Source organism: Zeus faber (assembly GCF_960531495.2).
Source record: "Zeus faber genome assembly, chromosome: 5".
NCBI classification, from domain to species: Eukaryota; Metazoa; Chordata; class Actinopteri; order Zeiformes; family Zeidae; genus Zeus; species Zeus faber.
This window is the reverse complement of record NC_137192.1, coordinates 27,458,527-27,482,169: the sequence shown is the minus strand read 5'-3', so window position 1 is coordinate 27,482,169 and position 23,643 is coordinate 27,458,527. Positions and strand designations below refer to the sequence as shown.

The 23,643-nt window shown below is 41.6% G+C and overlaps 1 protein-coding gene across 1 annotated transcript; it reads right to left on the bottom strand.

The window, feature by feature from the left end:
- Positions 1-18,548: 18,548 nt before the first annotated feature.
- On the bottom strand, positions 18,549-21,314 carry LOC307230643 (odorant receptor 131-2-like; the record flags this gene model as incomplete). Its single annotated transcript, XM_080001079.1, has 2 exons — positions 18,549-19,358; positions 21,165-21,314. 2 exons carry the CDS (start codon positions 21,312-21,314, stop codon positions 18,549-18,551), a joined length of 960 nt encoding a protein of 319 aa, XP_079857205.1.
- Between the last annotated feature and the right edge of the window lie 2,329 nt (positions 21,315-23,643).

The following is a 23,643-nucleotide window of genomic DNA, read 5'->3' as shown; positions in this document are numbered from 1 at the left end:
TTTAAAAATGTTGCCCGTTTTTTGACAAAATATCTGTCAGAACATACGTGATTGGTGGACTAGGATGCTTAAGAAATATATAAACTTTTATAAAGTTATTTGTTTTTTGATTGATTACACATATTTCACTGAATATCAATAATTACATATAATATCAATATAAACTTCAGTATGAATACATATTCAATTCATCATCATACTCTGATCAGGTCATAGTCGCTGAATTGGATAAAAATATTATTACAAGACAGGGACTAATGCTTTGTTTTTCTCTTCATAAAGAGTGGCTGCTGAAGGTCAGCAGTATCTTGGGGACAAAGTGACTTGACTGACATAACCTGTGACTTGACTTAATTTGACATAACCTGTGGCTTGACTTGATTTGACATCATCTGTGACTTGACTTGACATATCCTGTGACTTGACTTGACATAACCTGTGACTTGACTTGACCTAACAAAACCAGTGACTTTACTTGACATAACCTATGACTTGACTTTACATAACTTGTGTCATGAAATAACTTGACATTACCTGTGACTTGACGTGAATTGTAAAAACCTGCGACTTGACATGATTTGACATAACCTATGACTTGATTTGACATAATCTGTAATTTGACTTGATTTGACATAACCTGTAACTTGTTTTGATATAACCTGTGATCTTACTTGACATATCATGTGACTTGACTTGACATAATCTGCGACTTCAATTGACTTGACACAACCTGTGATATTGCTTGATATGACTTGACATTTATTACATTTACTTGGCTACATTTACTCACACTTTACGCTTGAAATAACCTGAAATGACTGGACTTATCATAACCTGGGCCTTGACTTAACTTGACAACCCTGTGACTTGACTGTACATAACCTGTAACCTGATTAGACATAACCTGTTACTTAACTTGACATAACCTTTGACTTGAACTGACATACCCTTTAATTTGATTTAATTGGCATTACCTGTGACTTGACTTTATTTTACCTAACCTTTGAATTGACTTGAGCTGTGCATTAACTTGACTTTATATAACCTGTGAGTTGATTAGACATAAACTATTCCTTGACTTGACATAACCTGTGACTTCACCAAACCTGTGACTTTAATTTAATTGACACAACCTGTGACTTGACTTTACTTGACGTAACCTGTGACTGATTTGACAAAATCTGTGACTTTTCTGGCAAAACCAGTGAGTTGACTTTACTTGACGTAACCGATGACTTGTCTTAACTTGACATAACTTTTGACATGATATACTGTAGCTCGACATTACCTCTGACTTGACTTGACATAACCTTTGACTTGACTTAACATGACACAACCTGTGATTTGACTTTACTTGACATTACCTGTGACTTGACTTGATTTGACACAAGTTACTTGATTTGATATTACCTGTGCCTTTACTTGACTTTAAAAGAACGCGACTCGACATGGCTTGAACCTGTGACTTGACTTGACATGACCTGTGACTTTACCTGACTTTACATAACCTGACTTGATTAGACGTAACCTGTTACTTGACTTGACCTGACCTGACATAACCTTTGACTTGAATTGACAAAACCTGTGACTTAACTTGAGATGTGACTTTGCTTGACTTTACACAACCTGTGACTTGATTAGACATAACCTATTACTCGATATGACATAACCTGTGACTCCACCTGACGTAACCTGTGGCTTCAGTTGAATTGACATAACCTGTGACTTGACTTGACTTGGTTGGACATAACCATTGACCTGATTTGATAAAACCTGTGACTTGACTTGATTTTACACAACATCAGACATGATTTGATGTAACCTGTGACTTTTCTTGACCTGACAAAACCAGTGACTTTACCTTAATGACATAACCTATGACTTGACTTTACTTGACATAACCTGTAAATTGCTTTGATATAACCTGTGATTTTACTTGACATATCATGTGGCTTGACATAATGTGCAACTTGAATTGACTTGACACAACCTGTGATGATGCTTGATTTGACATTTACTACATTTACTTACACTTTCCTTGACTTGAAATAACCTGACATGACTTGACTTGCCATAACCTGCCATACTTGATTTAACTTAACAACCCTGTGACTTGACTGTACATAACCTGTAACTTGATTAAACAAAACTGTTATTTAACTTGACATAACCTTCAACTGACATGCCCTTTAATTGTATGTAAATGTAATGTAAATTGACATAACCTGTGACTTGACTTAATTTTATTTTACCTAACCTGTGACTTGACTTGAGCTGTGACTTCACTTAACATTACATAACCTGTGACTTGATTCGACATTACCTATTACTTGACTTGACATTAACCTGTGACCTAACCTGACATGCCCTGTGACTTGAATTTAATTTACATAACCTGTGACTTGACTTTACTTGACATAACCTGTGACTTGATTTGACAAAACCTGTGACTTGACTTGATTTGACATAACCTGTGACTTGACTTGATTTGACATATCATGACTTGATTTAACGTAACATGTGACTTTATGTTAGGTTCTTGACCTAACAAAACCAGGTGACTTCACTTTATTTGACTTAACCTATGACTTCAATTAACTTGACATAAGTTGTGACATGAAATTAGTTAACATTACATGTGAAGTGAATTGTCAAAACCTGAAACTTGAATTGACATAATCTTTGATTTGACTTGATTTGACATAACCTGTAACTTGTTTTGATAAAACCTGTGAGTTCACTTGACCTATCATGTGACTTTACTTGACATAACCTATGACTTGACTTTCCTTAACATAACCTTTTACTTGACTTGATAAAATATAACCTGTGACTCTAACTGACTTGACATAACCTGTGACTTGACTTTACATAAGATACTGTATGACTTTAATTGACGTAACCTGTGACTTGACATTACATGACATAACCTGTGACCTGACTTTACTTGACATAACCTGTCACCTGACTTGACTAAACATAACCTGTGAATATACTTGACTTGACATAACCTGTAACATGACATGACTTGGAATAACAAATTACTTGACATGACCCGAGACTTGTCTTGACATGAACTCTGGCTGTTCTTGAAATATATTGTAACTTAACTTGACTTGACATAACCTGTAGCTTGACTTGACATAACCTGTGACTTGACTTTACATGACATAACCTGTGAACTGACTTTAATTGACATAACCTGAGACCTGACTTGATTTATCATAACCTGGGACGAAAGATGACGTGACATAACTTGTGACTTGACATGACTTGATATAACCTGTGACTCTACTTTACTCTACATAACCCGTGGCTCGACCGTACTTCACTTTACAAAACCATGACCTGACTGGGCTTAACATAGCCTGTATATTGACTTGACATATCGTCTGACTTGGCTTGACATACTGTATCCTCTGACTTGACTTGACATAACTTATAACTTGACTTGACTTACCATAACCTGTGACTTGATTTGACAAATGTGTACGTGTGTGTCTTTGTGTCTTTGTGTCTTTGTCTCTGTGTCTCTGTCTGCTGGTGCATGTTTTGAGAATCCCCTATCTCCCCATTGTTGCTGCTGCTGTTGCTGTTGCTGCTGCAGTTTTTGTTGTTTCTGTTGTTGCTGCTGCAGCTGTTGTTGTTTCTGTTGTTGCTGCTGCTGCTGTGGTTGTTGCTGCTGTTGTTGTTTCTGTTGTTGCTGCAATTATTGTTGCTGATGGTGTTGTTGTTGCTGCTGCTATTGTTGTTTTTTCTGTTGCTGCTGCTGTTGTTGTTGTTGCTGTTGTTTTTGCTTCTGTTGTGAGATAACAGTGAGAAGGGTGTGGGTAGGGGTCTCTTCCCACAGGTAAGGGTTAAGGGCGGGAGGCGGAGTCTTTCTGGCCGTGGTGTGCCGACATGGCGAGAGTTTTATTGTTCATTGCAATTTGTGGCACGCAGGCCACAATTATATAGATATCACTTAGGATTCTTATGGTAATCGTTGGTAATAATAGTCCTCTTGGGCACAGGAGGAATGGTGTTCCTCTGCTCAGCTGTTCACTAGCCTGTGCGCCGACCTCCTCTTTAAGACAAACAAAACATTGAGAAAAACTCCCTGCTTCGAGTCAGACCAATCGGCACCATGTGGGCACTGATTGAGCCGATTCGATGCAGCTTGGTGGCCGCAGGAAAAGGGAACCATGCTGTCGTCCGCAGCCGGTGCTTGACCATGCCCCTTTGTCCGCCACATCCCCCCACCGTCTGCCTGAGGCTGGGGAATCTGGATCTGGAGCACCTTTTAGAGTTAAGTCTGTCAAGCGGCTGGTTAGCTCTGAGGAGAATCTTCCTATAGTCGACAGCCAGCCCCAAGAACTGCCTCCCCTCCTTCTTGGTCTTTGGTCTTGGCATGTTTGCGACTGCAGCGGTTTTATCAAGCTGAGGTCGAACCAGGCCTTTGCCCAAGTTGTACCCCAGATACCGTACCTCCTGCTGTTCCACGGCACACTTCTTTGGGTTCGCGGTGAGCCCAGCCCGCCTCAGGGACTCTTGCACACTGCCCACATGCTGCTAATTCCGCTCCCAGGTGTCGTTGTGAATAACAACATAATAGGTAGGCTGTGGCATATGCTACATGCGGATGCAGAATGCGCTCCATGAGACTCTGAAAGGTGGATGGGGCAATGAACAACCCGAACGGAAGTGTGAGAAAGTCATATAAGCCAAACGGCGTGGAGAACGCACATTTTTCCATGGACTCCTGAGACAAAGGAATCTGCCAGTAGCCCTTGGTTAAATCCAGTGTCGTGAAAAAAATGAGCTTTACCTAACCGGTCAAGAAGTTCATCGACCCAAGGCATTGGGTAGGCGCCAAACTTGGACACTGCGATACCCTTCGGTAGTTCACACAAAACCGGACTGACCCATCAGGCTTACCCACCAGTACGATGGAACTAGACCAGTCACTCGTGGACTGCTCTATTACATCCAAGTCCAGCATGTCCTCTAATTCCTCCTGCACAATCTTGCATTTGTGTTTGGGCAGGCGATATGGCCGAGAGCGCACCTTCACCCCCAGGGTCATCTCCACATGGTGGTGTATGCGGGGCATGAGGCCTGGCAGGGAGGAGAAAACATCAGAGAAGCGATTCTGAAGTGCAGCTACGTCGGACCTCTGGGACAGACAGATGGTCATTTAACAAGGCTGTGGTTCGATCGGCCGCTTTTTGAACCTCCAGCTGCAATCAACCCCTCAATGACCGGCGTAACCAGAGCCACGGACACCTCCTCCCTCGATTATTTTAAGAGGTTTAAGTGATAAATCTGTGTCGCCCCCTGCCTGTCAGACCGTTCGACCCCATGATCGACCTCGCCAACCCGCCATGTGACCACAAAAGGCCCTTGCCACTTCGCAAGCAATTTAGAGCTGGATGTAGGGAGCAAGACTCACACCTTGTTTCCTGGTGCGTTCCGCGGGCACCAGGGTCTAACGGACTGCTGAGGTCCATATCGAGTCTTTTGAACGGGACTTCAACTAGGGGGAGGGACCTCAACGCTGCACTTGGCGTACCTGGAGGGTTGACTAATTGGCACTCAGGACACGCAGTGCACCATTTACACACATCTGCCCAAATGCCCGGCCTAGAAGCGGGCCATTATCCACTGTCGTGTTTTCTCGTGACCGAGGTGACATCGGGTTATGGTGAGCCGCCTGGAAGAGCATTTCCCGGTGGCCTTTCAGCACCAAAAACTGGGTTATCTCCTCTCCTGTCTGAGTGTCATGGCTCACTCAATATAACCTGTCCCTAATCACCGAAAAATACAGATGAGTGAGCACAGCGTCTGGGCGCTTCAATACACCATCGTTTAAACTTCCCCCTCAAAGGCCCGGTGTGTCGTGGTGTCTCGCAACTGCAGAAAATATAACAACACACTATAATAACACTTACAGAAAATAAATGACCTAAGACTGAACTTGGACTTGGAAGTTAAATACTTATGACTTGACTTTACTTGAGACATGATGACTCGAATGACTTGTTTGGGTTCCCATTCATTCACTGAAATCTTGAACTCAAATGCGATGGGCAAACACAAAGGTACTTTGGTTGAGCTCTGTGGCCACGACAACATAGGGTAGACAGACAAAAAAATGAAGACAGAAAATGTTGTAATAATGAATGTTGCCATCGTGCAGTTTGATAATTCCTTATCAAACACAAGTTGATGTTTAGAAAGTTTGAAGTTGTTAACAAGGGACAGTATTTTTTTCTCTTCTGTGTTAAGGTCTGTGCGCCATGATTGGTCTGTGAAGCACCAAGCTCCTCCATGATTGTTCACATTCGTGCCCGCACTGTGACTGACGTCACATATTGCCGTAAAGCAGATCTGCCGCATATTGGCGACATAGTGATAGAATCAGTAAAAAAACGGCCGTATCTGTCATTATTTGACTTTTTGGACTACATCGGGATAGGCAGTGATGCTGCCGATGTGACCCGATTTTTAAACAAGTATAATAAACAAAAATACATTGATTATTTATTCTCTACTTATCTGTTTTATGCTACTTTTAAGTTACTCACCAAATAACTGCAGAAGACCGCCTAGACATGATAAATCCATCAATGTTTTGATGTAAACACTCGTGTTTAGACACGGCCATGGCTCTCCAAGCAGGAAGAGATGCTGCATTCATGGGAAACCCGGAAAACAAATTAGTTGTGAAAGTGATGATGCATTCACTGGAACTCAGAAAAAGTAAAGAAAATTTCAATTTAATATCATCTTTTATATTTTTTCATCTATAGAAAACTTCTTTGTGTGTGTATATTTATTCGGTATTATTTATATGTGTTTGGTTGTCAGTGAAATGTTCTCAAATAATGAAACATTAATAAAGTGTACGTGTTTTCAAATTGATTTAAAAATGTTGCACTTTTTGACAAAATATCGGTTACAGCATCAGTAATCGGTGGGCGAGGTAGCTCCAAAAACAGAATCTGCATCAGACCCAAAAATATATATACAATACAATTTTTCTCTAGTCTCAGCATATATATCGTCACATGGCACAGTTCTAATGTTAAATTTTAAATATTAAAATGTTCAACATTTTCAATGTTCACATTACAAGTGTCAGTGTAATGTAATCGAAACTGTGAGTGCACACTGGGCATGTCATGATTTGACGACTACCCTGTCAGGAAAAGTCCTTGCTTCCTGACATTTTTTTCCACAAGAAGTAATCATTGTCATTCCGCTGGTTACACACACACAGTATGATCTGATCAGATCATCAAGGCGGCCGCAACTGTGCCAAGAGTCATCATTCTCCTATTGACATAACAAATTGCATACAAATACTCTGTGTTCTATGCCTAGCATGCTGACCGCAGAGGATCATTTTTTTAAAGAAAAAAAAAGAAAAAGAAAAAGGAGTCACTTTGGGATTCAAAGCTGACATTCAATCATTTTCATTCAATCAAATCAATTTGTGCAAATCTGTTCATAATATTTAGAGAGAATGCAAACAGGCAGACAGGGGCGGAATGTAAAAAAGTTTGATGTTGTCTAGCTGTCAGTGATACAATGTTTAAAAGTGTAAAATTCCCATCAAACGTGATGGAGAGGGAATATTAATTACTACACTATAATTACACTTATTTCACTGAAAATGAAAAATTATATATTATATACATATAATTTCTATATTAATACATGTTCAATTCATTGTCATACTCTTTGAACAGGTCATAGTAGATGGATTGGCTTGTGCTTTCTCTTTATGAAGAGTCGATACTGCAGGTCAGATGGCAGTATCTTGAAGACTGGAGTATCTTGACTTTGGACTTCACTTGCCGAAACAAAAGACCCGAGTTGACGACTGAAAAATCCTGACTTGACGTTATTTTACATAACCTGGGACTTGATTTGACATCATCCGTGACTTGACTTGACAAAAACTGTGACTTAACTTGCCGAAACAAAAGACCCGAGATGACTTGACTGAAAAATCCTGACTTGACTTTACTTGACATAACATGTGACTTGCTTTGACATAACCTGTTAGTTTACTTGACATATCATGTGACTTGACTTGACATCAATTATGACATGAATTGACAAAACCTGTCACACTACTAGACATAACCTGTGACTTGACTTAACTTTACATAACTTGTGACATTACATTAATTGACATAACATGTGACTAGATTTGACATAACCTGACATAAACTGTGACATGAAATTACTTGACACAACATGTTTGTTGCTTGACTTGACTTGACAAAACCTGTCACTTGACGTTACCTGACTTGAAATAACCTGACATGACTTGACGTGACCTGACATAACTTGACTTTATGTACCTGTGACTTGATTAGACATAAACTGTTACTTGCCTTGTCTTGACATAACCTGTGACTTGACTTAACTAGACCTGTAACTTGAATCGAATTTAGATAACCTCTGACTCTGCTAGACTTCACATAACCTGTGACTTGAACTGACCTTTGACTTAAATTGAATTTACATAACCTGTGACTTGACCTGACCTGACATAACCTGTGACTTGACTTGAAATAACCTCTGACTTAACTTGACCTAAAAAAGCCTGTGACTTGATTTTACTAGACATAACCTGTGACTTCACTTAACTTTACATAACATGTGACATGAAATGCCTTTACATAACTTGTGACTTGATTTGACACAATCTGTGACATTAATTGACTTGACACAACATGTTTGTTGCTTGATTTGACTTGACATAACCTGTGACTTGACTTGACAAAACCTGTCACTTGACATTACCTGACTTGAAATAACCTGACATGACTTGACGTGACTTGACATAATCAGTGACTTCACTTGATTTGTCATAACCTGTCACTTGATTTGACATCATCTGTGACTTGACTTGACATGACTTATGGCTTTACTTGACTTTATATACCTGTGACTTGATTCAACATATACTGTTACTTGACTTGACTTAACTTTACATAACGTGACATGAAATGACTTGACATAACTTGTGACTTGAATTGACATAACTGGTTAGTTTACTTGACTTACTGGGCGCTCGTTCAGTGTGACATGGCGAGGCCAGCTGTCTGTGCCTCACAACCTCACCACAGGGGTGCCCCAAGGCTCGGTGCTAGGACCCCTCCTCTTTGCCATATACACCACCTCACTAGGCCCGATCATCCGCTCACATGGCTTTTCATATCACTGCTATGCGGATGATACTCAACTCTATCTGTCCTTCCCGCCCGACGACCCTACTGTCTCGACGCGGATCTCGGATTGTCTCGCTGACATATCCACATGGATGAAGGATTATCATCTTCAACTAAATCTGGCGAAAACGGAACTGCTGGTCTTCCATGCCAAACAAGGTATTTATCACAACATTGATATTAAAATCGACTCTCTATCTCTTGTTCCTACCAAGGCTGCAAGGAATCTTGGTGTCATTATTGATGACCAACTGACATTCTCGGACCATGTTGCCGCCGTCTCCCGGTCCCGCCGCTTCGCACTACTCAACATCCGAAAAGTCAGGCCGTACCTGACCCAATATGCCACTCAACTGCTGGTACAAACCTTGGTGATGTCCCGTCTCGACTACTGCAACGCCCTCTTAACAGGCTTGCTGGCCTGTGCGGTGAAGCCACTACAGATGATACAGAATGCGGCGGCGCGACTGGTGTTCAACCAGCCAAAGAGGGCACATGTCACTCCGCTGCTCATCGAGCTCCACTGGTTACCTGTAGCCGCCCGCATCAAGTTCAAGTCTCTTATGCTGGCCTACAGAGTGATTGCTGGGAATGCTCCCGCCTACTTAAATGCTCTTGAGCACATGTTGCCCCCCGGATGCTGCGCTCGTCAAATGAGCGTCGCCTGGCTCTGCCGGCCATACAGCCACGGCAATCCAGGCTATTCTCATTTGTAGTTCCACGTTGGTGGAATGAGCTGCCAAAAATGACCAGAGCGGGGACCTCCCTCTCTGTCTTTAAGAAGCACTTGAAGACCCAGCTCTTCAGTGAGTACCTCCTGTCCTAACCTACAATTACTTAGCACCACCTTGCAGTATTTATTGTTACACTAATGTTGTTGTTACACTAATCTCTGTCGCAATGTAGCTTGAATGCTATTCTCCCTTGTAAGTCGCTTTGGATAAAAGCGTCTGCTAAATAACTAAATGTAAATGTAAATGTGACTTGACATAATCTGTGACATGAATTGACTTGACACAACATGTTTGTTGCTTGATTTGACTTGACATAACCGTGACTTGACTTAACTTGACATAACTTGTGAAATGAAATGACTGTGTGGATGGTAGCTCAGGCGGTAGAGCTGGTCATCTTGTAATCTAAAGGTTGCTGGTTTGATCCCAGTCTCCTCCTGCTAGCATGCTGTAGTGTCCTTGAGCAAGACACTTAACCCCTAATTGCTCCTGATGGCTGCGTCCGTCGTGTTTAAATAATTTTAAGTCGCTTTGGATAAAAGCGTCTGCTTAATGTAATGTCACCACTATCTATATATATTTGTGGGGATGGTAGAGCTGATTGTCTAGTAATCTTAAGGTTGCTGGTTCAATCCCAGGCTCCTCCTGCTAGCATACTGTAGTGTCCTTGAGCAAGACACTTAACCCCTAATTGCATCCGTTGGTGTTTGAATAATTGTAAGTCGCTTTGGATAAAAGCGTCTGCTCAATGTAACGTGACTTGATTTTACTTCACTTTATTAGACATAAACTGTAAATTGACTTAAAATAACATGTGACTTGACCCGATATGAACTGTAACTTGAATTGACTTGACATAACCGGTGACTTGAGTTGACATAACCTGTAACTTGATTTGACTTAAAATGGCCAGTTACGTGATTTGACAAAACCTTTGACTTAACTTTACAGAACATTCCTTGAATTTAAATTACAGCTCAATTGACTTTACATAACCTGTGACTTGACTTGTCTAGACATAAAATGTGACTTGACCTAAATTTTAGTTGACTTGTTTGACATAATCGGGTACTTGGCCTGACATGACCTGTGACTTGAACAGAATTTACGTAACCTGTGACTTGTCCTGATAAGAACCGTGACTTGAATTTAATTGACACCTGTGACTCGATAAGCTGTGACTTGACTCTACTTCACCTGACATGACCTGTGACTCGAATTGCCTTGACATAACCAGTGACTTGACTTGACCTGTTCATTAACCTGACATGACCTGTGACTTGAACTGAATTGACACAACCTGTGACTTGGCTTGACCAAACCTGTGACTTGTCCTGATATAAACTGTGACTTGAATTTAATTGACAAAACATGTGACTTGACTTAGTTTGACATAACCTGTTACTTGAATTGACATAGCCTGTTACTTGACTATACTTGACATAAAAAACCTGTGACTTGACTCCTTCACCTGACATGACCTGTCACCTGTAACTCTAATTGACTTAACATAACCTGTGACTTGACTTGACTTGATATAACCACTGACTTGAGCTTAAATAACACGTGACTTTAATTAAATTGTCAAAATATTTGACTTGACTTGGCATAACCTCACATAAGTTGTGACATAACATGTCTTGACATAACCTGTGACTTGATTTGACAAAACCTGTTACCTGACTTGACTTGACTTGATATAACCTGTGACTTCACCTGACTTCACCTACTTGACATATCCTATGACTTTATATGTAAAGAATCTGACTAGTCTTTACATATATTGTGACAACTTCACATAACCTGTGACTTGACTTAAGTTGACATAACCTGTCACTTGACTTGACTTGACTTGACTTCCCATAACCTGTGACATGACATGACAAAACATATGAATTGACTTGACAAGACATAACCTGGGACTTGATATGACATAACCTGTTATTGGACTTGACTTTACTTGACGTAACCTGTGACTTCACCTGGCTCCGAGCTGCCGGCTGCATCTTCAGAGGTCCAGCCCATCCCTGCCTCCGGGCCGTCGGCTGCCTCTCCCGAGGTCCAGCCCATTCCTGCTCTGAGGTCGGGTCGACCCCCCGAGCGGTCCGGCTCCTGGACTGGGCCCCCTGGTCGACCTCTGGAGTTGCCTGGCTCTTCTGCCCTGAGGCCGGGTCGAGCCCCCGTGTGGTCCCGCTCCTGGGCCCCCCACCTGGTTGCCATCTGGAAGGCCTCCCCCTACCTGCCCTGTTGGCCTGGGCAGGGTTCTTGCTCCCGGGCCTTTCGCCTCAACGGCCCGGTGCTCGCCTGTCTCTGCTGCCCTCCCTTGCCTTTCATTGCCAGGACTTAGGAGTCTTGAAGAAGGTGTTGGAAGGGGAGGGGCCTGCTTTCCTTCAGATACCTGCGGTCTCCTGGGAAAAGGATCCTGACTTCTGCCAGATGCTAGCCTTAAACCAGTGGAATTTACGTGTCCCCCCGTCTCCGCCTCCCATCCCAGTACCTGAGCTGTCGGCCACCTCTCCTGAATTCCAGCCCATCCCTGCTTCCGAGCGGTCGGCTGCCTCTCCCGAGGTCCAGCCCCTCCCTGCCTCCAAGCCGCCGGCCGCCTCTCCCAAGGTCCAGCCCGTCCCTGCCTCCCAGCCGTCGTCTGCCTCTCCCGAGGTCCAGCCCCTCCCTGCCTCCGAGCCGTCGGCTGCGTCTCGAGAGTTCCAGCCTGCCCCTGCCTTCGAGCCGTCAGCCGCCTCTCCCGTGGTCCAGCCCGTCCCTGCCTCCAAGCCGTTGGCTGCCTCTTCCGAGGTCCAGCCCATCCCTGCCTCCAAGCCGCCGGCTGCCTCTCCCAAGGTCCAGCCCGTCCCAGCCTCCCAGCCGTCGTCTGCCTCTACCGAGGTCCAGCCCGTCCCTGCCTCCCAGCCGTTGTCTGCCTCTACCGAGGTCCAGCCCGTCCCTGCCTCCAACCTGTCCGCTTCTTCTCCCCAGGTCCAGCCCAACCCTGCCTCGGAGCCGTCGGCTGCCTCTCCAGAGGTCCAGCCCGTCCCTTCCTCCGAGCTGTTGGCTGCCTCTCTCGAGGACAGCTTGTTCCTGCCCTGAGGGTGGGTCAAGCCCCCCGACTGGTCCGACTTCTTTACTTGACAAAACCTGTGACTTGATTTGACTTGACATGACTTAACATGTAACTTCACTTGACTTAAAATAACCTGTGAGCTGACATGACATAAACTGTGACCTGACTTGACTAGACTTGACATAACCTGTGACTTGATGTTACCTGACTAGACATAACCTTTGACTTTGCTTGACATAGCCTGTGGCTTGAATTGACATAACCTGTGGCTTGTCCCAACATAACCTGTGACTGGAGTTGACATAACCTCTGACTTGACGACTCAACTTGACATGACATCTGACTTAACTTGACATAGCTTGTGACACAATGTTACATGACTTGTCATAACTTGTATCTTGATGATACTTGACCTGACATAATCTGTGACATGACTTGACTTGACAAAACATATGACTTGACTTGGCATGGCATAACCTCTGACTTGATATGACATAACCTGTAATTTGACTTTACTTTACTTGACATAAAGTGTGACTTGATTTAACATAAACCCTGATTTGTCTTGACATAAATTGTGACTTGACTTGACATTAACTGTGACTTGAATTGACTTGAGCTGACATGAACTCAGGCTTGATTTGACTCTACATGACTTAACCCGTAATTTGAATTATCTTGACACAATCTTTGACTTGAATTGACATAACCTGTGACTTGACTTATCATAACATGTGACTTGATTTGACAGACCTTGTGACCTTATGTTATGTGACTTGACTTGACATAACCTGTTGCTTGACTTTACTTAACCTGCAACTTGTCTTGATTGAATGTAATATGTGACTTGACATGACTTGACATAACCCATGACTTAATTTGACATGACATAACTCTTGATTTGACTTGACATAACCTGTGACCTCTCTTAACTTGACATATCATGTAACCGGACTTGATTTGACATAACCTGTGACTTGAAAGGACCTTACATAACATAGGACTTGATTTGACGTGGTTAACCTGTGACTTGATGTTACCTGTTATTCGACTTGACTTTATTTGACATAAAATGTGCATTGATTTGACATAAACCCTGACTTGACATAAGCTGTGATTTGAATTGACTTGAATTAATGAACTCTGACTTGTCTTGATTTAACACACCTTGTGACCTAATGTTATGTGACTTGACTTGACATAACCTGTGACTTGACTTGACTGAACATAACATATGACTTGATTTGACGTGGTTAACCTGTGACATTACCTGTGACATAAACATAAACCCTGACTTGACATAAGCTGTGATTTGAATTGACTTGAATTGACATGAACTCTGACTTGTCTTGACATTTATTGTGATATACCTTGACTTGACATAACCTATGTCTTGACATGATATAACCTGTGTCCTGACTTTACTTGACATAGCATGCAACCTGACTTGATTTGACATAACCTGTGACTTGCCATGACCTAACATAAGCTTTGACTTGACTTGAATTGACTTGACATAACCTGTGACTTGATTCGACACACCCTTTTATTTGATGTTATGTGACTTGACATAAACTAACATGACTTGACTTCACATAACCTGTGCCTTGACTTAATTTGACTTAACCTGTGACTTGACTTGACATAGCCTGTGACCTGACTGTACTTGATAAAACCTTTCACCTGACGTGATTTGACATAAATACTAACTTGACATGACTTTACATAACCGTTGACTTGATTTGATTTTACATAACCCATGACTTGATTTGACCTAACCTGTAACTTGACTTGACATGACTTGACCTGTAACTTAACTTATCTTAACATAACCTGTTACTTGACTTGACTTATCATAACCTGTGAATTTACTTTATTTGACCAAACCTGTGACCTGGTGTTATGTGATTTGACATAACCTGACATGACATGACTTGACATCACCTGTGACTTGACTTGACCTAGCCTGTGACTTGAATTGATCGACATAATATGGTACTCTACATGACTTGACATAACCTCTGATTTGTGTTGACTTGACATAACCTGTGGCCTGACTTGACATGATCTCTGATTTGTCTTGACATATATTGTGACATAACCTGTGACTTAAATTGACTAAAAACATAACTTGTGACGTGACTTGACTTGACATAACCTTTGATTCAACTTGACTTGATTTGACATAACCTGCCACATTACGTGACTTGTCACAACATATGACTTCACTTGACATGACAACCTGTGACTCGATATGACGTAACCTGTAATTTGACTTGACTTTACTTGACATATCAGGTAACCTAACACGATTGGACATAACTTGTTACTTGACATGACCTTACATAACCTTTGACTTGAATTGATTTGACGTAACCTGTGACTTTACTTGACATAACCTGTAACTTTACACAACCTGTTACTTGTTACCTGACTTGTTATTACCTTTGACTGGTTACTTGACACAGCCTGTGACTTTAATTGACATAACCTGTGTCTTGACTTGATTTGACATAACTTGTGACATGACCTGACCTGACATATCCTGTGACTTCACTTAACCCAGCTTGACAAAACCGTGACTTGTCTTGACCTGCCATAACCTGTGACTTGAGTTGACATAACCTGTGACTTGGCTTGACTCCACTTGACATAACCTCCTACTTGACTTGACATAGCTTGTGACCTGATGTTACATAACTTGACAAAACTTGTAACTGGATGATACTTGACCTGACATAACCTGTGACATGACCTGACTTGACAAAGCATATGACTGACATGGCATAATCTCTGACTTGATATGACATAACCTGTAATTCGACTTGACTTTACTTGACATCAAATGTGACTTGGTTTGACATAAACCCTGACTCGTCTTGACATATATTGCTACTTAACTTGGCTTGACTTGACATAACCTGTGTCTTGACTTGACATTAACTGTGACTTGAATCGACATGAACACAGACTTGTCTTGACATATGTTGTGACTTAACTTGACATCACATAACCTGACTTGTCTTTACTTGACATATCATTTAACCTGACTCGATTTGACACATCCTGTGACTTGACATGACCTTGACCTTGACATGTCCTTTGCCATGACTTGTTTTGACACAACCCATGACTTTACTTGACTTGACCTGTGACTTGACTTGACATAACCTGTGGCTTGACTTCACATAAACTGTGAGTTGACTTGATTTGACATAACTTGTGACATGACTTGACTTGACATATCCTGACTTGACTTTACTCAGCTTTACATAACCCTGACTTGTATTGACCTAACATATCCTATGACTTGACTTTACATAACCCGTGACCTGACTTTACTTGATATAACTCATGACTTGATTTGACATAGGCTGTAACTTGACTTGACTTAACTTGTGACTTGACTTGACCTGAACTAACCTGTGATTTGACTTGACTATAAGCTCTCACTTGACATTACTTGAAAAATGTTGTGACTTGATTTAACTCTACATGATTTAACCCTTAACTTGACTTATCTTAACATAACCTATAAATTGACTTCACATAACCTGTGACTTGACTTATCATAACCTGTGACTTAAAGTTATGTCACTTGACTGTGATTTGTCTTGATTTAACGTGATATGTGACTTAAAATGACTTGACATAACCTTGAATTTTTTTCTTGGCTTGACATAACCTGTGACTTGACCTGACATGAACTCTGGCTTGTCTTGACATATATTGTGACTTCACTCAACTTGACATAACCTGTGACTCGACTTGACATAACCTGTGACCTGACTTTACTGACATATCATGTAACCTGACTTGATTTGACATAACCTGTGACTTGACATGACCTTATATAACCTGTGACTTGACTTGATTTGACATAAACCATGACTTTATTTGACTTGACCTGCGACTTGACATAAACTATGACTTGATGGTACGTGACTTGACTTATCCTTTGACTGGTTACTTGATATAGCCTGTGACTTTAATTACAAACCTGTGACTTGACTTAACATAACCTGTGACTTGACTTGATTTGACATAACCTGTGACTTGGCTTGATTGAAAATAATGTGTCACTTGACATGACTGGACATAACCTGTGTTTTCACTAGACTTGACATAACCTGTGGCTTTACTTGAATTTAACTCTGAATTGTCTTGACATACATTGTGACCTAACTTGACTTGATATAACCAGTGACCTGACTTTACCTGACATAACATGACTTAATTGTACATAACCTGTGACTTGACATGACCTTACATAACCCTTGAAGTGATTTGATATAACCTGTGACTTTACTTGACTTGACCTGTGACTTCAATTACTACGCAGTTACTGTATATGTCAGCTTGAACATTTTACATAAAATAATGTTTAAAAGCATTATTTCAGTAACCAAACAAAACTATTTGTAGTTTGTGTTTTATTTGATACTTCACAGAATTTGAATCTTCAGAGGGGAAGAAACACAACTCAAGACAGACAAGAACTGTGATAACACTAACTGCTCCGGGCACACTTGGCCTGATCACACTTACCCTGTGTCTTACACCCAGATGTTTGTCCCCTCATTGTTAACAATGGTAAATTATAATTTGCATCTTTCCATTTAAAAGTAGCTCTCTACCAGATGAGGTCTGAGCCATGCTCATTATTAATTCTTTCTGTCTACAATGATAATAACTGGTAACTGCTTTATGTTGACACATTTGACTAGCAAAGCCTAAAACTAAGGTATGCCTGTAGATTTTTTTATTTTATTTTAGTTAGTTATCTGAGAACACAATATTGTTTAATCTAGTCTAGTTTTATCAAAATAAAATCATATGTCACATCTAGTTTTAGTTTTTATTTTACTTTAAGTTAATTGTACAGCAATGCAAACACATTTATGGTGTGAAAAGGTCTGAAATACACTTATGGTGGGAGTTCACGGTTTTCCGAGTTTTCATGGACACATCACTTCTGATGTGCATTTCAGGTTTTTGAGCCTGTGAACACAGCATTGCTTCCTTGTTTTGAGCTGTGTCCACAACTCCACAAATTAATTGATTTCGGATGGCGTCGTTCTATTCTATGTCTTCTAGTTTAAATATCACTAATGCAAGAAATGTATTCATTTTTGGGTGCAAAATTTGCTTTTAGTTGTCCCTATTTTTTATGTTCAAAAGAGCTTGCCAAAGGAGGTAACTAGAGGCTACGAAATGGTTGCCAAGTGCAACTGGCAGCCATTACTGTTAAGCCCTGTACATAATAAGAATTGCTGCCAGCTTTTGGTTTAACAATCAGATAAACATTAGAAAAAAATACATAGAATTCAGTCTAATAGACATATTAATTGTTTCACTAAATTTGTGACTATGGTGGTATGTAATTGATTCCATGACTTCTAAAGTATCGATATTACAAGTTTCAAATCTATTCACAAGCTGAGATGATACTTACTAGATGCCCATTTAGTTGTGCTGGAGTATTCTGTTATGCAGTACCACAACAGTAATATTAAGTGATGGCTTTTCTTAGGAAGGGTTCCCAAAGACAGTCTTTGTATGGGTTGCCATGGTAACTTTACACATCAGGTCCTTGGCCAGGTAAGTCCTGAAGTTCTTGTCTCGCAGGCCGTAGATGATGGGGCTAATGAATCGCGGAAGAATCTGGTTGATGATGTAGCAAGCAAAGAGTGAGTCTCTGTAATTTTCTGGGAACCAGAACGCTAGAAGCTGCTTGAGCAGTGGGTCAATATACGTGGACATGCACAGCAGCAGCTGGATCCCGTGCAGCAGGACCGTGTTCATGGCCTTCTTGGCGTTCTTGGCATCGGTGTTGGCCGCCCGGGCCGTGATCATGATGCGCAAGTAGGCGTACAAAATGGTGAGCCAAACCACAACCAAGTATACCACGTAGTAGACATCCCTCTTCATGATGAGGTGGGGACTCCGGAATGCTGACTCCCGCAGGCAGAACACCTGCGAGTAGAAGAAGTCCAGCGGCTCGATGACCAGCGAGATGAAGAGGTCGGGCAGCACAGACACTATACTGGTGGCCCAGATCAGCCCCATCAGCAGGTAGGTGCGGCGCACGGTGCAGAGCTGGGCATGGCGCAGCGGAAGACACACGGCCACAAAGCACTCGGCCACCATGCAGGCCAGGTTGAGCGGGGTGTTCTCTGTGGTGAAGAGTGCCAGTAGGATGAAGAAGCAGCATAGGGACACGTTGATTCTGTGCAGGATGTAGCTGAGGAGGAAGAGGCCAACGGTGAGTGTCAGCTGGATCATGTCATTGACCACTAGGTGAATGAAAAGGATGTAGCGAGGGTTGGTGTTGAAGATCTGAAGGGAGGGAGAAGGATGCAGGGGTGGAAAGATGAATGGAGGATTAAAGCAAGGCCGAACAGGGGAGACAACTGCAGACATGGACAAGCCCTATTAAAATAGCCCAAAAATAAAATGAGAAACATTAAAAAATAGAACATCTGCTTAGCTAAAAGGGAAATTGTTCAATAACTGGATAAGGGTTAAGATCAGGAATGAGATCATCATAATAATACAGACTAATCACATGATCTGTGACTTTGGCTTTAACTTGGCGCATAGAGAAAACAACCGCACCATTTGGACAAGTTCCTTATAGAAAATCTACAACAACTTCTGTTATTATTGAATGTTAATATAGGAGATAAGATAAAGACCGTGTTCGAATTTTTCTCTCAAATAATGTCCTCAATGCCCCTTAATTTCATTTGTTGAGCCATGGGTTTGGTTCAGTCCCATAGGGCCCCTCTCTCTGTGAAGCTCCAATGATGTACATGGTGTGTGATGTTCTTTAGAAAGGAAAAAATATATATAAATTAATGCAGCAAGACCTCTTAAAGCATAAAGTTAGTATTGTCATATACTATAATACAGTAAGCATACCTAGATAGACTAAATATTCCAGCATTTAATTTATAAATATTAAATCTAGCTATGTAGCTTCTCTGCACCAATCAGCCACAACATTAAAACCACTGACAGGTGAAGTGAACAACATTGATCACCTCGTTCCAATGACATCCGTCAAGGGGTGGGATATATTAGGCAGCAAGTGAACAGTCAGTTCTCGAAGTTGATGTGTTGTAAGCAGGTAAAATGGACAAGCGTAAGGATCTGAGCCACTTAGACAAAAACTAAATTGTCAAGCTAGACGACTGGGTCAGAGCATCTCCAAAACGGCAGGTCTTGTGGGGTGTTCCCAGTATGCAGTGGTTAGTACCTACCAAAAGTGGTCCAAGGTAGGACAACCGGTGAACCAGCAACAGGGTCATGGGGCCCAAGGCTCATTGATGCACGTGGGGCGCTAAGTCTAGTCCGTCTGGTCCGATTCCACAGAAGAGCTTCTGTAGCACAAATTTCTGAAAAAGTTAATGCTGCTATGATAGAAAGGTGTCAAAGCACACAGTGCATCACAGCTTCATGCATATGGGTGCGCCAGAGTGTTCATACTGACCCCTGTCCACTGCCAAAAGCGCCTACAATGGGCACATGAGCATCAGAACTGGACAATGGAGCAATGGAAGAAGGTGGCCTGGTCTGATGAATCAGACCAGGCCACTACATCATGTGGATGGCCGGGGTTAGGGTCCGATCAGATGGAGCATCTTTGGGATGTGCTAGAACAGCAAGCCCGATCCATGGATCCACCTTGCAACTTCCAGGACTTAAAGGATCTGCTGCTAACATCTTGGTGCCAGATACCACAAGACACCTTCAAAGGGGCAGCTACACAATAAAAGTGGTTATTAGTGGTGGTTTTAATGTTGTGGCTGATCGGTTGTATCGTAACAATAGTTGAAGTATTTGGGGTTCTTTAGGGTGCAGATGAGGGAAATACAAGCTGTGTATATAACACAACACAGATTCTAAATAATAGTGATTGTTGGAAAAATCTTTTGTAAGGGTCAAGCTTATAGATTGTCACAACATATTTGTCTCAGAAAATCTCTTGAATTATAAAATTATAGAAATAAATGTTTGTTAAAGGTTTACCAAAAACGTTGGTTTGGCTTTTTTCATATTTAAAATCAAGTGTATTTAAGAGGGAGAGGTTAAGGCCTTTTTCCCCCTCCACAGGCATGAAGGTGTGGGGGGAAGCCAAACCTGGTGCTTGCGGAAGGTGTGGATGAGGTTTGCATTGATGAAGTTGATGGAAATGCCCAAAGCAATGACGATCACATTCTTGGTCACAGCTTTGGCGTAGGAGTCTCGGTACTGAATTACCAGCGTCATATTGGCCAGGGAGACATTCATCGCTGGGACGTGGTTGTCACGCTGAAGCATAAAACACAAAACAATGGATTTGGTCTTTGAGCAGAATGAGGAAGTTATCCAGGGACCGTGAGAAATCCCATTCGGATGGATGGATGTAGGAAAAAGAAAGTCCACAAGTTGGTTCTTATCACACAGTTTTACCGGTTTAGACGTTGATAAATGCTGACGCATGTATGAAACAGGAATGTTGTTCTTCTTTTTCCCACAAATTTACAATTCAATTCAAGTGATATCAATAGTGCATGGACAGAAGGAAAATGAATCTCTAAATCAATCACCAGTTATAAATGTAACAACATCAAAACCAGCATGGAAGGCAATGATATATGAATCCTAAAAATCCAAGTAATCCCAAAAATATTTTGATATTTTTCAGCTTGAAGATTAAAGTTAAACAGCTTCTTTAATTGCTTTTTCATGTTTCCATTTAGCGAATATTAGGTTTAGAGTTTGCCATCCACACTTGCAAATCAGCAGATGGCAGATCTGGAAGGGCAACATCCCATTTGAAAATCTCAACTGATTTAAGAACAAATCTTCCCTGCATCCAACCTCTGCAACATGCTCATCTGCTTCTGCTGATGAGGACAGTTAACATGTTAAATGCATCATGTCTCGTAATAAAGCCAACCAAAGACATTAAAAATCAGGAAACACAAACAATGGAATTGTTGCTCAGATTCGACATGACAGTTTAAAGTACGACACAAAATGTGATTAAATCCAATTCAAGTCTCTGTCATTATCCCTGTATGACAGAACTGCAATCAGATGTGCTGGGATGATGCTTTGTGGTGAGTGGAAGCAGGACAAGTAAATAAAGGGTACTTACATTTACCTTACCTTGGATAATACAATGACATGAAGGCCTGCAGGAGCCAGCAATATTCTGCAACATCCACTCGAGACTTTTATAAGTGGTGGCTGGTGTGACGCCCACACAGGGACAAGTAACTTATACCATATATACTCATACCAATAACTTATGCTGTGCAGAGAATTACATATGTATATTCTATATATTTTTATATATTTGAAAATTGATGTTATGTATAATTTTGTCTGTTTCCATATATATGGCATATTTACTTTACTTTTTATCCTATTTGATTTGCTAATTGCCAAATCATATGCTAATTGTCTGTTGAAATGCACCAATCCTAACTGTGATACATAAACTCAATCTGCTTCTGATCCTGATTCTTCAAAAATCTCTCGGAATATTTTTCGACGTGTACCGAATTAACGCTGCTGTGCTTTTATTTTGAAACACCGTTACCAGCTATGTGGCTGGCATGACCACACATCCCGAACATCTCACACGCCCCTCCATCATGCTGTCAGGGGTTCAAGCGAATCTCAAAGTGGATTTGTGTCGGATTGTTTTAGTGAAATACATCGAAACGGCTCCAATCTTGAGTTTTGTTTGAGTTGTGATCTCCAAGTTTAGACGTGTATCTGATTTTGTTTTATTATTTTATTTGACGGATGCCTCCAATAGCAAATTGTGCTTTACAGGAAGTGAACTGGATAGGAAACTGGTGGATGTCTGATTAAAATTATGCCAGAAAATTAACATTTTTTGTGCCATTTTCTTCAGCCGAACCTCCCTGGTGAAGGCTGCTGAAGGTGACGGTGTGTTGAGGTGTAGGTGTTGAATGTGACTCAAAGGATCAGTTCTCTATTTTCCCACTCAGGCCTTGTTCAAATCCACAAGCAGCTGAGAAACTGCCTGTGGTGGACCAAGGGGGCGGGTCCAAGCCACCGCTGAAGACAGGCGGTGCAAGCTCCCATCCCGGGGCCGCTCAGCTGCTGAGGGCTAATCAGCGGAGCGACTCCACTGATTCAGCCCGACAGGCAAGCTTTCGGACACGGACAGCAGGAGATCGCGGAAGCGTTGATCCACATAGACGGTGGCTTGCAGGCGACCATACATATTGGTCGCCTGCAAGCCACCGTTGATTGACTAAACACGCCAACTGGCATTGTTTTGTTTCTGCCTGCCTCCTCTCCTTCATTCCCTAGCCCTGAGCCAGAACACACCTCCACACTGATCACTTGACCACTTCTCACTGGGCTTCAATGCAGTCCAATGGAGACGTAAAAAAACAAGACAGGATACTGACATGGCAATCACACATGTCTCAGTGGGTTTTTCATCATTCTTTGAATAACAGTTAATGTCACATTTTATTTGAAACAACCTTTTGTAATTACCGCAGTACGTCCAGAGCAGAAGGTTTCCTTCAAAAGGGTGTCTACAATACTCTACTCTGGAGAAGAGTGGAGTAGACTCTAGTTCGCGATC